The 13,065-nt window shown below is 51.4% G+C and overlaps 1 protein-coding gene across 5 annotated transcripts in view; it reads left to right on the top strand.

Moving 5' to 3' along the window:
- The window catches only part of RALGDS (ral guanine nucleotide dissociation stimulator), a 55,795-nt gene that overhangs the window by 23,772 nt on the left and 18,958 nt on the right, over positions 1–13,065 (top strand). For 2 of the 5 annotated variants that reach the window (XM_061476635.1, XM_061476634.1), the window contains exon 1: positions 6,784–7,031. The exons of 2 other annotated variants lie outside the window; for them this stretch is intronic. In XM_061476635.1, coding sequence (XP_061332619.1) covers positions 6,843–7,031 — 189 coding nt within the window. In that variant the 5' untranslated portion in view covers positions 6,784–6,842. Of the gene's footprint in view, positions 1–6,783; positions 7,032–13,065 lie in introns of those variants that run through there. One more of the 5 variants, XM_061476637.1, reaches the window with a different exon arrangement.

Raw genomic sequence — 13,065 nt, 5'->3', positions numbered from 1 at the left:
TTCCAGCGACACGGGGAATGCTTGGTGCTGATCAGGTTCAGGGAGCTGTGTCTGAGCATGCTGGGGAAGTCACACAGATGGAAACCTGCATCCCTGTCGCCAGTGGGAACCAGCAATGTCAGTCAGAGCACATCCTCAGATGTAGTACAAGTGCAGGCACTCAGTGATGCTGTGTATATGCTGGCAGGAGCTATCGCCCAGGCAGAGGGCAGGGGGTGACCTCCTCACCACATTCTCTAGACCAGGAGGAGAGCCAGCAGGATAGCAGAATGAAGCTGCCCTCCCTCTCCCCTGGTTGGGAGTGGGATCCAAAGGCCAGTCCAAGTTCCACGTCTGTCTGTAAGCCTGGCACAGCAATGTTCATGTCGTCTTCGCGGATACAGCAGCTCCTGCGTTGGCCAGGGAAGGCGTGAGTGAGAGCAAGGCTGGAGAACGTGCTGGGATAGGAGCTGATGAGGAGGAGAGATCCTCTGCCAAACAATGCTGCTTTGTTACCTGCTGGGATTTCTCTGTTGATCAGTTGCCAGAGCCGCCTCTTTCTGAGAGCCTCCTTTTACACAATTCAGGTGAACGTCTCATTTTGGCTAGTTGTTGGTGGTGGAAAAATTTACTGCCTGCCCTTAAATGTATTTTTGAAAGGTGAGCAGAGCCAAAGCTTTGTTCTGTTTCTTTTCCACTTGAGCTCAGGAGCCTGGCCATGGAGAGCACTTGCTGCTGTCCCGGTGACTGGGGGGAGTTGGGATGGGAGAGATGGGGCCACTCAGCCCTACGTAGGCAAAGACATGAGCATCCCAAAGCTCTAGCAGCGTGTGATGCTGCTCTCAGTTTCATAGGCAGTGGTTGTTGCAGTACATATTTTGGATATTGAACAGAGCTATTGCTCCCAGTCTGGCCACAGTAGCATGGTACAAATATGCTGGAGGAGGAACAATCACCTGCACAGAAAATCCAGCATGTAACAGCTGGACTTCATGATCTTAAAGGTCTTTTTCAACCTAAATGATTCAGTGATACTATAACCTTCCTTGCCAAAGGTTCAGTGGGGGGAATAAGTTTAGATTGAATTTCTTCTGGGAAGCGCTGCAGCTGGAAGGCAAATTCACTTTGCTTTGTGCCTCTGCGTGGCCCATGGCTGCCGCATGTCTGAGCAGGACAGGGACTGGCAGCACTTGGGGTGCCCTTCAGGAAGGGAGGAGCTGCCTGTGGGAGTGTGACTCCAGCTCTTGGGGGACCCTACAAGGCTTGGGGTGCTGCCGCCATTGGACGTTGCCCAACACTAGCAATCACTTGTGTTTCAAATAGGTCATGAAATCTCACTGTGTCAGGGCTGGTTTGTTTTGAGGAATGAGTTTTCCCTGTCTCCAGGGGCTGCACACATTCCCATCTTTCCCTGCCAATTTCTGTGGCTTCATAACCCTTCTCTTCTTTTTCTACCAGTGATTTTTCTTTACCCAACTGTTATGCAGAGGGCCCATGCAAGCGAGGATGGAAACTGCAATAACTCTGAGCACCTGGGAGACTTCAACTTGTTGAATGCTGATCGCTAAGCAACACAGAAAAATGTTTTTCCTGTTTTTCTTTTGGTTACAAGCACCTTAGGTGGTATTTGTTAAAAAAGCTGACTGAAGCGTTCTGGCAGAAAGGTGATAGGGAGATAAAAGCTGCCTTTAAAGACAAACAGCCCAAGAAATAATAGTCTTTACCAGAGGAGCTCTGGTGCGTCTGCAGTGTGTCAGGCTTCAGCAGCTTAATGCCTGCTGAACCCCGCCCTCGGGGGAGCGCTGCGGCTGGCAGCAGAGAAGCATGTGGAAAAGGGAAAAGCTGTGACCCAGCTCCCTCGCAATGTGTAGTAAAACTCCCGGAATATCTTGTGATCCTCTTTGAAGCAGCCAGCTGTGGGAAAGCTTTCGTGCCTCTTTTCCTGCATCCCCCTGCCATGGCTGCTCTGCAAAATGCTCGTGTGTCTTGGTGCTTTTCATGAGATGGACCCTATTGTCTTCGACATCCTGGGCATATTTTAATCTTAGTAGTCACATTTTGCCTCTTATTTTTCTGGTTATTTTCTTTTCACTGTAAATGGCTGTGTGGCACTTTGCTGCAAAGGAATCAAGGCTCCTCTCACCAGAAATGCCCACACAAAGTGTGCTGTAGTCAGTTGTTTCTTAGAAAATGGCTTGGTTCCCCTCTACCCCCTGTGTTAGCTTTGTTCTGCTAAGTTATTAGAGGTTAGCAAGCTTGAAAAACAGGTTTATGTTGTCACTTGCTGCCCTAATGGAAGATGCTCAAATACTTACAGGCAAATGGATGGAATAAGAAGTAGGATTGGGGAGAAATATTCCTGCAAGCTCTCAAGTCTCCAAGGCTTCTGGCATAATTGTATTGCCACTGCAGAACTTCAGGAGTCTGCAGTCTCCACAGGAGATGCTGGAGCCCAGCTGTGTGCAGGGGCTGCAGGAAATGAAACACAGCCTAGCTGGATGGAGAGTTTTGGATCCTAATTGCCCAGGGATGTGATGTGCTTCCTCTACTAGGAACTGACACTATTTAAGAGCTTGCATTGCTGCATAAGACGTTTGGTGTGCTCAGAGAGGCTGGAGGCAAGCTGTGTTCCTGAATTAACCTGGTGCCTAATCTGTAGCTGCCCATGGGGGCTGTGGGGAGGAGGCAGTGTCACCAGCAAAAGGGACAAGCAGTGCAGGAGAGCTTGAGTCAGCCTCAATCTTCCTCTCTGCCAGCACAGAGAGTTCATAGTCCTGATCTGTTAGGGAAACGATCCTGAGAAATACCCACAACCTGCAGGCAGGGCAAGTGATCCGAAATACTCAGCAGAGAATGTCGTAAAATCCATGATGCTGTAAGCCTGGGCAAGTGATATGTGTGTGACTCACCCTAAAATCTGGTTAAATAGGGGCATTGATTGTGCTTGCAAGTGAGAATTGGGTCTGCGAGGGACTGAGGGCTGGCTGTGATCTGTTGTTCCACAGATTTTGGAAGCAACTGCTCTAACCTGACATCTATATACAGATTGTACTGAATGAAGCAGAGACATTGTTTTCCCTTCTTGCACAAGCTTGGAGGCTTTTCCCTTGTCCAGAAGTAGAAGAGATAGTTTATTATTCCTTATTATTAAATAATCTTCCAGTTGAGCCTGGCCAGTGGAAATGAAAGTTTTCCAAATTAAAATCTGAATGTCTAAAAGTTTTGATTTAAGACTCGATGCAAGTGTAACAAACAGCCTGACTTTCAGTTAAAAATTCTTTTCTATTAAAGAGTTAAAAACTCTTTCCTCCAGAGTGCTGTACAAACAGCCATGGAAAGGGCTTCCCCAGCCCCTACAGTAGAAGGAACTGTTATTGTCTCCATTTTATAGCAAGCAGCCTGACACAGACCACTGCAGGGATTGACTCGACACAGCTTGTCAGTTGGTGCCTGAGCTTGGGACAGAAACTGGATGATGTCACAACTCCCATATAAAACAGTCTGGCTCCCATCGGAGGCTGCTGGTTTGGGTCCCAGTTCACAGCAGAAGCTGGTGGTACGTGATGCTTGTGCAGGGCTCTGCTAGAGGTGGCTGGGGGGGATGCTTGCCTTCTGTGGTTGAGGCCAAGATAAACTTCACTTCTGTGCTCTGACATCTGTCCTGCTGTAGGCTCACTGAGGCTTCAAAGGAAACACAGGTTTTGCAAGGTGGTGCCAGTGCGCTCCCTTGGGACAGTGGCAAGGCTTTGGGGGTGTTTGCAAGCAGCCTGATGCCATGTGGGAGGCAGCAACCCCTGTGAAAGTGTTTCAGACTGATGCTTTGGGCTGGGCAGTCTTGCTCACTCAGCCTGTGGCCTCATGGAAAAAGGAAAACCAAAATCAAACACACCCAACCAGCAATACCGAGCACGGGAACTGGGCAACAAGTTTTGTCCTGTAGGAAATACATTGAAAAGCCCTTCCTGGAAGTGAAACAGTGAGATGAAAGTAAAGGAGAGCAGTTGCTGGGAGGGGTGGAGAGTAGAACTGAGGAGGATGCTCACAGGCCATGTGTGTGAGCTTGTACGAGCTGGGGAGAATTGACTCGAGGTCATTGAGCCTGGTTATTAAGAAACAAAAGGTCTGAATCTGTGGTTCCTGACCCAAATGCATTGAGCTAAACCAGGAGGCTGGCTTTGTGTTTGCAAAAGCCTCTCTGTGGTACCCACTCCACAAAACTGGCAGAGGAGCACAGATGCCTGTAGATGCTCGGGTGTTGGCTGTATAGGTTTGCATTTACTCAGCCAAGTGCTGATTTTACAGTGGCAGAAAGAAACAAAGTAAGGGGTTTCCTGGGGCACCCAGTTCTTGGGCCTGCTGAAGTCAATGGGACATACACAGCTGATGTCAGTGCAAAAAACAGTGTGTCGTGAAATGGTTTTGCTGAGTTTGTCAAGTATAAGTCAATGATGGTATTTTCTTTGTCACTCAATCATTGACCATTTCCTTAGGTCCCTTGCTCCTGGAGTCATGTGCTTGTAAAATACTTTTTCAACAATTTCTACATCTTCAGGAGTGTAGGGGAGAGTTCTGAGGGTGTGATTCTGTGTGTTCTCTTTCGGCTCTATGCTTACAGGCAAATCAGAAGCCCTGAAAAGTTACTTGCTTTGAGTCTCACTCTTTTCAAGAGTCTGGCCCCTGACAGCTGAGTGTTTGGGGTTAGCTGTGCTGAGCAAACATCCTGAACTTGGGCTCCTGACCCTGCTTTGAGTGTTTTGCTTTTCAGACCCAGAAGGTTCCCAGGAGAGAAGAAAGGAAACTGTCGGGCTATTTTTAAACCCTTCCTGCTTTATATTATTTATTATCCATTATCAGAAGTGTTTCTCCCCTGCAACCATCTTTAGTGGTCAACTAGGGGACCAGTGAAAATTGCCTATCAGGGATGCATTTTTCCATAGAGGTCAGGTAAAGCTGGAGGGTTTTTAAGGGTTTTGCCAACTGAAAATGAGTAGTACTGTTGTTTATTATGTGTACTTGAGCAGTGCCAAGCAGTTCCAGTGGTGGGCCATGATTTTACTGCCCTAAGAGATCAACACCAAAGAAAAGTACAGTCTCCCTCCCAAAGATCCTACAAACACTGATTTCTGTGAGGGAACCAGGCACTACCTCCAGGTTCTGCATGTACTGGATTAAATGGTGCACACCACTGGTCTCATTTCATAGCACATCTTGCAGTGTCACACAGTTTCTGCATGACGTGCCAGTGGGCTGAAGGACACCTGTGCAGAGCTTTCTCGCATCGTTTTTGCAGCAGAGAGCTCGGGACCTGACTGGCTGTGTGAGGTGACCTGGCCAGGTAATTTTGGGCAGGGATTAGGGCTACCTCCCTGTGCCCAGGCAGCATTAAAGATCCGCAACGCCCCCAGGAGAGCATCCGGAAAGTGCTGGGCTGCCTGGGGCAGGACAAGGCCATGGTGCAGTGCTGGATGCCCTTTCCCAGGATGTCCCAGAAAGTCCCCTTGGCCTGCTGCAGCTCCTGATAAGCAGGACAATAGCTTGCCTTGTCTTTGCTCATCATCCTGCCTGGTAAACTTTAGAGTTTGAAGGTATTGCATCCCTGGCAGCTTTGTTAATCCTTTCCTCCCCCAGCAGGAGCTGTTGGTGCCCTCAGCCAAGCTCGATGGGCAAACCTTAGCTTCATGTTCTCACTGGAAATAAAGCCAGGGGCAGGAAGGTCCTGGGAGGCTGATGTTATTTCAGCTGCACAGAGAGCCGAGGAGCAGAAGTTTGGGTTTTGGTGTTGTTAGCAGCAACTGCTCTGAACCCTGTGACACATTTTATCATCAGCATATGAGGAGAGAAGGGGAACAGCCAGGGGAGGATGGGAGTGTGCTGCACTCAGCACAGGGGGCTAATGGATGACAGTTTTTCCCATTTCTCTTTGCCTCTGAAAGCAAATTCATGTTGCAGGGTTTCAGCATCATTTTGGAGGCTTAGAGCCTCATTAAATCAGTGGGATCTGAAGCCATGCTGTCCCCTGGGCCCATTTCTTTTTCCCCGAGTCCCTGCGGGGCTGAGTGCAGAGTTCCTGGTCTTGCAGTGGTCCGTTTTCACACGCTGGGGCCAAGTACGGGCTGCAGGGGCCTTGGTCACATCCCTTCATCTCCCTGGGGACACTGCCTGTGGGGTAATGACTGCGGCGCACATAAAGTGCAGCTGTGGACGGAGAAAGACTGGGCAGGGCTCTGAACACACGCAGCACTGTTCGTGGGGGCTCAGCTCAGGTGGTGAGTTAAAACTTGTCTGTTCAGGCAAAACCACGTTATGAATATTCATGCACTTGACTTTAATACTTTTTCTTTGGGTGGTGTGTGTGAACTCCAGACCTAGGTGCTGTACCAGCATCTGGTGATGCCAGGATCCTCTCCCAAAGCCGCTGCTACCAGTATAGCTTTGCTCCCTGCCAGCCTAGTTAACCCCAGGCGCGCAAGCCCCCAAGCTTCGCTCCTCTGGGCGCGTCGCCGCTGCTCACGTTTCCGTGAGCTCGGTATTTTCCCCAACCTCCCTCGCTCCTTCCCCCGCCCCGTGTCCGTCCTCCCCCGTCCCCCCCCCTCCCCCACCCCGCGGGGGCCGGTCCGAGTCTGGCCGGCCCCCGGGCGGGCGGAGGCTGCGGGAGGAAATCCAGCGCCTGGGTTTGCAGCCTGGTCGGCTCCGTCCCGGCCTCGCGGTGACATCCGGCTGCTCGGGGCCGGCTGCGGGCGCTCCCGTTGCCCCTACCCCGCCGATCTGCCCGCTGCGGCTCTCCCTGCCCGGTGGCCTCGGGCAGCCCGTGGGCGCTGGCGGGGCCGGCGGCGGAGCGCGGCGCCGGGGATGCGGCGGGGCCCATGGTGAGCCGCCGCCACCGCCGCGCCCCGCCGCACCATGCCGCCGCGCCCGTCCCCGAGAGGATGTTCGAGGGCTGCCGGCGAGTGCGGAGCCTCTGGGGAGGCGTGAAGCTGGAGGTGGCCGGCGAGAGCAGTCCCGTGGTGCTGCACAGCTTTACCCAGCTCGACCCCGACTTGCCGCCGCTGGAGGTGAGCGCGGAGAGCGGGGTGGTTGGTGGGGGGAGCCGGGGGAGCACACGGAGCAGGACCCGGCACACAGTCCCCTCTAGTTTGTGTTTCTCCTCCTCACTGGCAGCGTGGGCAAAGCTGGCACCGAGTCTGATCAGGGGGTGGTTATGGGGCACGCATAGCGCTGTTTCATTTCGTGTAATAAATGGGTGCCCCTGCTTGGCTCTTTTTGCTGTGCGTCCCTGTGCCATTGACTGGCGGGCAGGCTGCCAGGCTTTCTGCTTTCACTTAAGAGATGCTTGAGATGCTTTCTCTCAAGACAGCAGAGAAGGGGTAAGATTGCTAAAACTGGGGGCTTTTAATATTTTATTTGAGACTGCTCGGGTCTGAGCTGCTTGTAAAGGCTTTAGGCTTGTCTAAAGCACAAAAGTGTCCTCTGGGAAGGTTACGGGTATTGGGACAACTTTGCTGGAGGATGCAAAATATTCATGCTTCGTTGGGTTCAACCTGCAGCGGTTCAGAGTCAGCCTGTCCCCGGGGGGTCTCAGCTTGAGCGGTTTGTTGGCCGCAGGTGTGGGTGGAGGGACCTGAAACAATCTGAGTCAGAGCTGTGCTTTGTTTTTTTAGTAATCGATGATCATCTTTGGCGTGCCAGGAATGTCATTGATTGTGAGCAAAGGGGGTGTTAAGAGACACTCAGCTGGAGAAAGGTTTTGGCATTTGAGGTGGTGCTTTCATGCAGTGTCTGAGCCCTGCACAGCTTGCTGGTGGTGCAGGGGTTAATATCAGCAAGGGTCAGCAAATCTGGCTTTGCTGGGATTTACAGCCAGCTGCAGATGTGCTTCTCTGCTCTGGATACTTCCTGCTGGAGTGGGGCGGTGGAGGGGGGGGATCTGCACTTAAAACCTTTTGGGTTACTGTGTAGATACCCACACAGGGCAGCCAGCATTTCAGGAGGTGATGGCTCCTTCTCCCAGCACTAAATACTCTATCCCATAATCTAAGCTTGAAAAGCTTGTCAGCCATAGATGGGAAGGGATTATCTCAGGCTCTGGCTGTATCATACGCCTCTGGCTGGGTGGAAGCGGCTCATCAGCTCTGCTGAGAGTTCATCAAACCTCCAGCCAGCTTTCTTTCCCTTCCCTCCTCCTCTCTCCTGTGGGGGTGGGTGTACTGACATGGTTTAGAGTAAATCGTCTGGTTTGTGTTATGCCTGGCAGGAAGTCCAGCCTCTCTGGCCCACAGCACTCCGGGAGGCTGAGGGGCTGCACTTTTGGCAAGGAGAGCAAGAGAAGTGGGGAGGAGCTGATGCAGCTTGCTGCTCCTCTCACCCCAGAGGTACCTGGCATGTGTGAGCTGCCCATGCACTCTGGCCAAAGGATGCTCTGGAGCTCAGGAGAAGGGTTGGCAGCATCTTGGGTGATGGGGGCTGAAGGAGGCTTTGCATAGTCCCCTCTTCTGAGCACAGTGGAGAGAGATGATTGCCCAGCAGACCTCCTCTGAAGCTGTCTTTGCCCACATTCCTGTCCTGGGCTGTGCATGGGTCTGTGCGGTGTAATGGTCAGAGCAGAGCCACAGCATCTGATCGCTTGGGCTTTCTTCGCAGCCCTGAACAACTTGCAGACAAATTCCTCCCTTCTCTGTACCATCCGTTTGCAAGTGATGGCAAGAAAAGATGTATCCCAGAGTGGTGTATGGTGACCCTCTGCCTCCTGGGGGGCTTTAAGGTGCTCGAAGAGCTGCTCGCCTCGAGCAGCCTCTCATGCAAGGGCCTGCGTGTTGCTCACTAATCCCCACTGGACACATTGGGCTGGTTGGCATTGGAGGGCATGACTGTGGAAGGGAAAAAAGGTATCAGTGTTGTGACAACTACTGTGGCAGCAGCCGGGTGTGGTTATAATCCTTAGGTAGAGAGACTGCAAGGTGCTTGGTGGGAGGAGAAGGCAGATTATTTGAATATCTCCTGAGATCCTCAGTGTTTGGGTGAGTCCCACTGGGTGCCCCTCAGCAGTGCTGGGTGCTCCATGGGAGCCTGGGGCTGCTGCCTCCACCAAAGGGAGCTCTACTTCCCAGGCTTGGAATGGCCCCTGCACTAGGATGGAACTGTTTCTGGCAGAGCTGTGCCAGCTTATGGGGTGGCTAGTCTGGTCCCACAGGGAACAGAGGATCTCTGGAAAGCTGCTGGGCAATTTGCAGGGAATGTGGATCTCATTTTCTGTTCCTTGGCTGAGCCCTGCAAATGTCAGCAGGGCAGACCTTTGCCTGTGCCCCACAGCAACAGTATTGATAATCCTGGGATCGCTTTGGGGTCCTACTCAAGGTCTGGTGGCTGTGTGCTTCCAAGTGTTCTTGCCATGATTTTGACCATGGGGAATGGAAAATTTAAACTGTCTTAAGCAAAGGGTTGACAGAGCAGCTTTTCAGACCTTCTGCTTTGACCTTTCCAGTTCCACTCCATCCCAAATCAGCAGGAAGTGTTAATCCTTCCTTTCCAGCAGTAGCCACAAAGGGAATTTGGTGGCTGTCCTTGTCCTTGCTGGACAAGCATGCCATAAACATCACTGCAGAAGACACAGACCAAAATTCCTATGAGGCTGATGTTACTGAACCTTGAGACAAGTGGCTGGGCTGACGCATTCAAAAAACCTTGTGTCCTTGTATTCTGGCTTTATTTGTCTTCTGAACAATTAGGAGATTTTTAGTTGCCAAACACATCCTCGAAAACTGGAATTGCTCAGCCTCAATGCCTTGGAGGTCAGTGCTTGTTCTTTGCAGCTGGGAAGGAGGCAAGGGAGGGGCAAAGATATCTCTTAAAAGCCATTTTCTTTTGCCTTTCTGTAGTGCCTTTGGAAGAAGATTTTCTCCTAGTCTGTTCTCCTCCCCCAGGCACAACCTGATATGTTCCTTGCAATTTGCCAGATGAACATCATCTGCTGGTATCTCTTGGATGGGACCCACCTTCTGGCTGCCTTCCAGAAAGGTTTGGAGTTGGTGATGAGGCTGGGAGCAGGCTGTGATGCTGATTGTTGGTGGCTGCTGAAGGGTGGGAGTAACAGGAGTAGGAGGGATTTTTCTTATTACTATTTGATATGATTAGAGAGAAGTTGGAGAGAGGCTTCTAAATGTGTCTGTGTAAGAATCGTGTTACTTGGAGGCTGCTGTGAATTGGAGAATTTCCACACTTCCCTGTTCCTGGGTTTGGGCTGCAAAATGGGCATCGGGCTGGCTGTGCCTGTGAGGACAGAGCTGAGCTGTCACCCCTGTTCTGGAGCTGGGGGGTTGGCTGTCACCACCCCCCCCCGTTAGGGCATAGCACAGCCTAGTTTTCGGGCCACCTGAGCTCATCCAGCCATAGGAGGGGCTCACCACTAGCAGCTCCTTCATCACCCTTTCTGGCTTTTTAATTGTCAGACACTCTGCCCCCAAGGGATGTGTAACTGAAGGAGCAATGAACTTATTTAGGTCACTCTAGACCACATTTAATATCTGCATATCCCCTGCTTGTACTTTCTCTAATGCCATTATCTCCAGAGCTGCCTGGTGACTGGCTTTCAAGCAGATGCGTGCCTTTTATTTAAATATATACATGCAGCAGGGCTGTTTCAGTTCTCAAATATTTCTTCCATTTCCCATGGACTCAGCAAGGGCCGGGAGGGAATGTTGTTGCTAAGGAGCAGGATTTGGATGCAAAGCTAGCTAAGCTGCTGGCAGGAGGCACAGGAGGCTCTAGTGCAGCCCATGGTGGGTCAGAGTTTGTGCATTGCTTTGTGGGATGGCATCTGTGGGGTCTGGGTGAGCATTGAAGCATTACTTGGGCACTGGGGAGAAAGAGTTGAGTTGCAGGACTTGTAGCTTCCATAGATTAATTTGTTCATCCCATGGTGTGGTGCTGGGTTGGACACAATGGCAGCATTCATGGCCTGCCCAAAATGTGTGGCCTTTGCTGCAGGGGTCTGTTGGACTTCGTTCTGCAGCAGCATCTGGAGGTGAGGCTAGCATGGGGGCTTCTGCAAGGAAAGACATGATGCCCAGGGAGACCTATTCACCATCACACTGAAAATGCATCATGGTGCCTGGCTGGAGCTTAGGAAACTGGCAGCAGGGAAGGATTGAGCTGTTTGGCTACTTCAGTCTTTAGTTTGTCTCATTCCTGTCCCTGTGCAGGGACTCGCCCCACACCACAGCAGCCCCAGCCCACCTGGCCTAATGGGGCTCCAATAAAGATGTATTTGGACTTTGCTCCTGACTCATTAGGGAGGTGCTGAAGTCTGGCATGGAGTAGTCCCAGCTGCTCCCGAGGGCTCTGCCTTGTGAGTTGGCCGTCTGAATAGAAACACCAGAAGGGGTTTGGAGCAAGGACAGAGGTGTGAGAGTGCTGCACCGTGAGCCCACTCCCGAGCAGGTGCTTCAGCTTAGCACAGGGGTAGCTTTGCTCACATATAAGCTGGTGTTTGCAGAAGAGCTTTCGTGGATGGGCCTTTTGTTCTCTTAACACCTGGAAACAGCTCTTCCAGAAGTGACAGGAAAGTCCTTTCCTAAATCTCAGCATGGACCTTCATGTGGGCTGCAGTGAGCAAACACCTGTCTCCTTCGATGCAGTGGAGGGTCTGCCTAAACTAAACCCTCTGTCTCTCTCCACCTGAATTTGTTTTGTTTTTTATGATGTTACATAAAATAATTTCTACAGGTTTTGGTTACATTCCTGGGGCCCTGTTGGTACAGGTTCTTATAGGACTGCGCTTTTACATTAGGTAACTGCTGAGAATTTCTCTAACATACCTGAGGGTGAGTAGTTATGTGACAGTTAAATGCCAGTGGAGATAAGCACATGCATGTCCATGTCCGTTGCACAGTTGGACAGGAGTGTGTTTGTTTCCAAACACAGTTGGTATTTTGATGAGCCCTGCTGTCAGAAGCACTGCAGTGGGGAAGGCGTCTTCCCACTGTGCATGTGGTGTGCTGGGTGGCCGTGCAGCAGGGCTAAGCTACCTGGCAAGCCCGGGCTTGGTGGAGGCAGGACAGAGATGGCTCCGGCTGCTAGGCACCAGCTGAGTCCTTGTAGCTGACAGGGGAGGAGAAAGTTCTTTTAACTTGCAAACAGAGCTAACTGGGGAGAAAACTCATCGGAGGGAACTTCACCTGGAATGCTGAAGCATTACTTTTAGAACAGCTTTTCCTTCAGCTAACCACACTTCAACAAACAGCAGTTGAGCTGAGGGCCCCTGTGGAAACCTGCTTTTCAAAGGGTTTGCTACCTGTCTTACCAGAACTTCTTTTCATGTGCTGGAGGAAAACCATGCAACCTTTCCCTGCTCTTTGCGGTGCTCAGGTCTCCATGGAGACTTGCAAGCTGAGAACCTGCCCTAGGCTCCTGCTTCAGCTGGTGTTTTTGTTTGTAAAATGGTTTGTTTAGTTTGGGTTTACCTCTTAGAGTTGGAACTCACTTCAGGAAACCATCATTTAGCCAAGCTGGGTAAAGCAAAGCATGTTGCCTGAGACTGGCAGGGTGAAAACTCAGTAGTGAGAAGCGAACAAGGATTATGAAGTGCACACCTTCAAATGGTTGGGGGCTTGGGACCTCACCTTCCAGTTTAGGCAAAAACCGTAGGGTTTTTGTTCAAAGATACTTGCCTGAAAGGCTCTGTGCATCAGAGCAGCAGCAAAGCTGGTGAGCTGCAGGAACTGGGAAGTGTAGGAGGTGTGAAGTGGGGCTGATGGTGTCACCCCCATTCCTCCTATGCTGTGACCCCAACAATCACTGCAGATTTTTCAAGGTAAGGCAAATGCTCGATCTGGTGTATCATCTTCAAATAGCCCAGCTTTTTTACAAACACTGCTTTTTTGTAGAATCCCAGACTGGTTTGGCTTGGAAGGGGCCTTAAAGCTCATCCAGCTCTGACCCCTGCCATGGGCAGGGACTCCTTCCACTGGAGCAGCTTGCTCCAAGCCCCTGTGTGCAACCCGGCCTTGAGCACTGCCAGGGATGGGGCAGCCACAGCTTCTCTGGGCACCCTGTGCCAGCGCCTCAGCACCCTCACAGGGAAGAGCTTCTGCC

Source organism: Pezoporus flaviventris, unplaced genomic scaffold, assembly GCF_033815535.1.
Source record: "Pezoporus flaviventris isolate CSIRO_AGI_PZ_B2104156 unplaced genomic scaffold, CSIRO_AGI_Pfla_v1 ptg000097l, whole genome shotgun sequence".
Classification (NCBI taxonomy): domain Eukaryota; kingdom Metazoa; phylum Chordata; class Aves; order Psittaciformes; family Psittacidae; genus Pezoporus; species Pezoporus flaviventris.
Note: the sequence above shows the minus strand (reverse complement) of the source record. Positions and strands in the feature narration are given on the sequence as shown.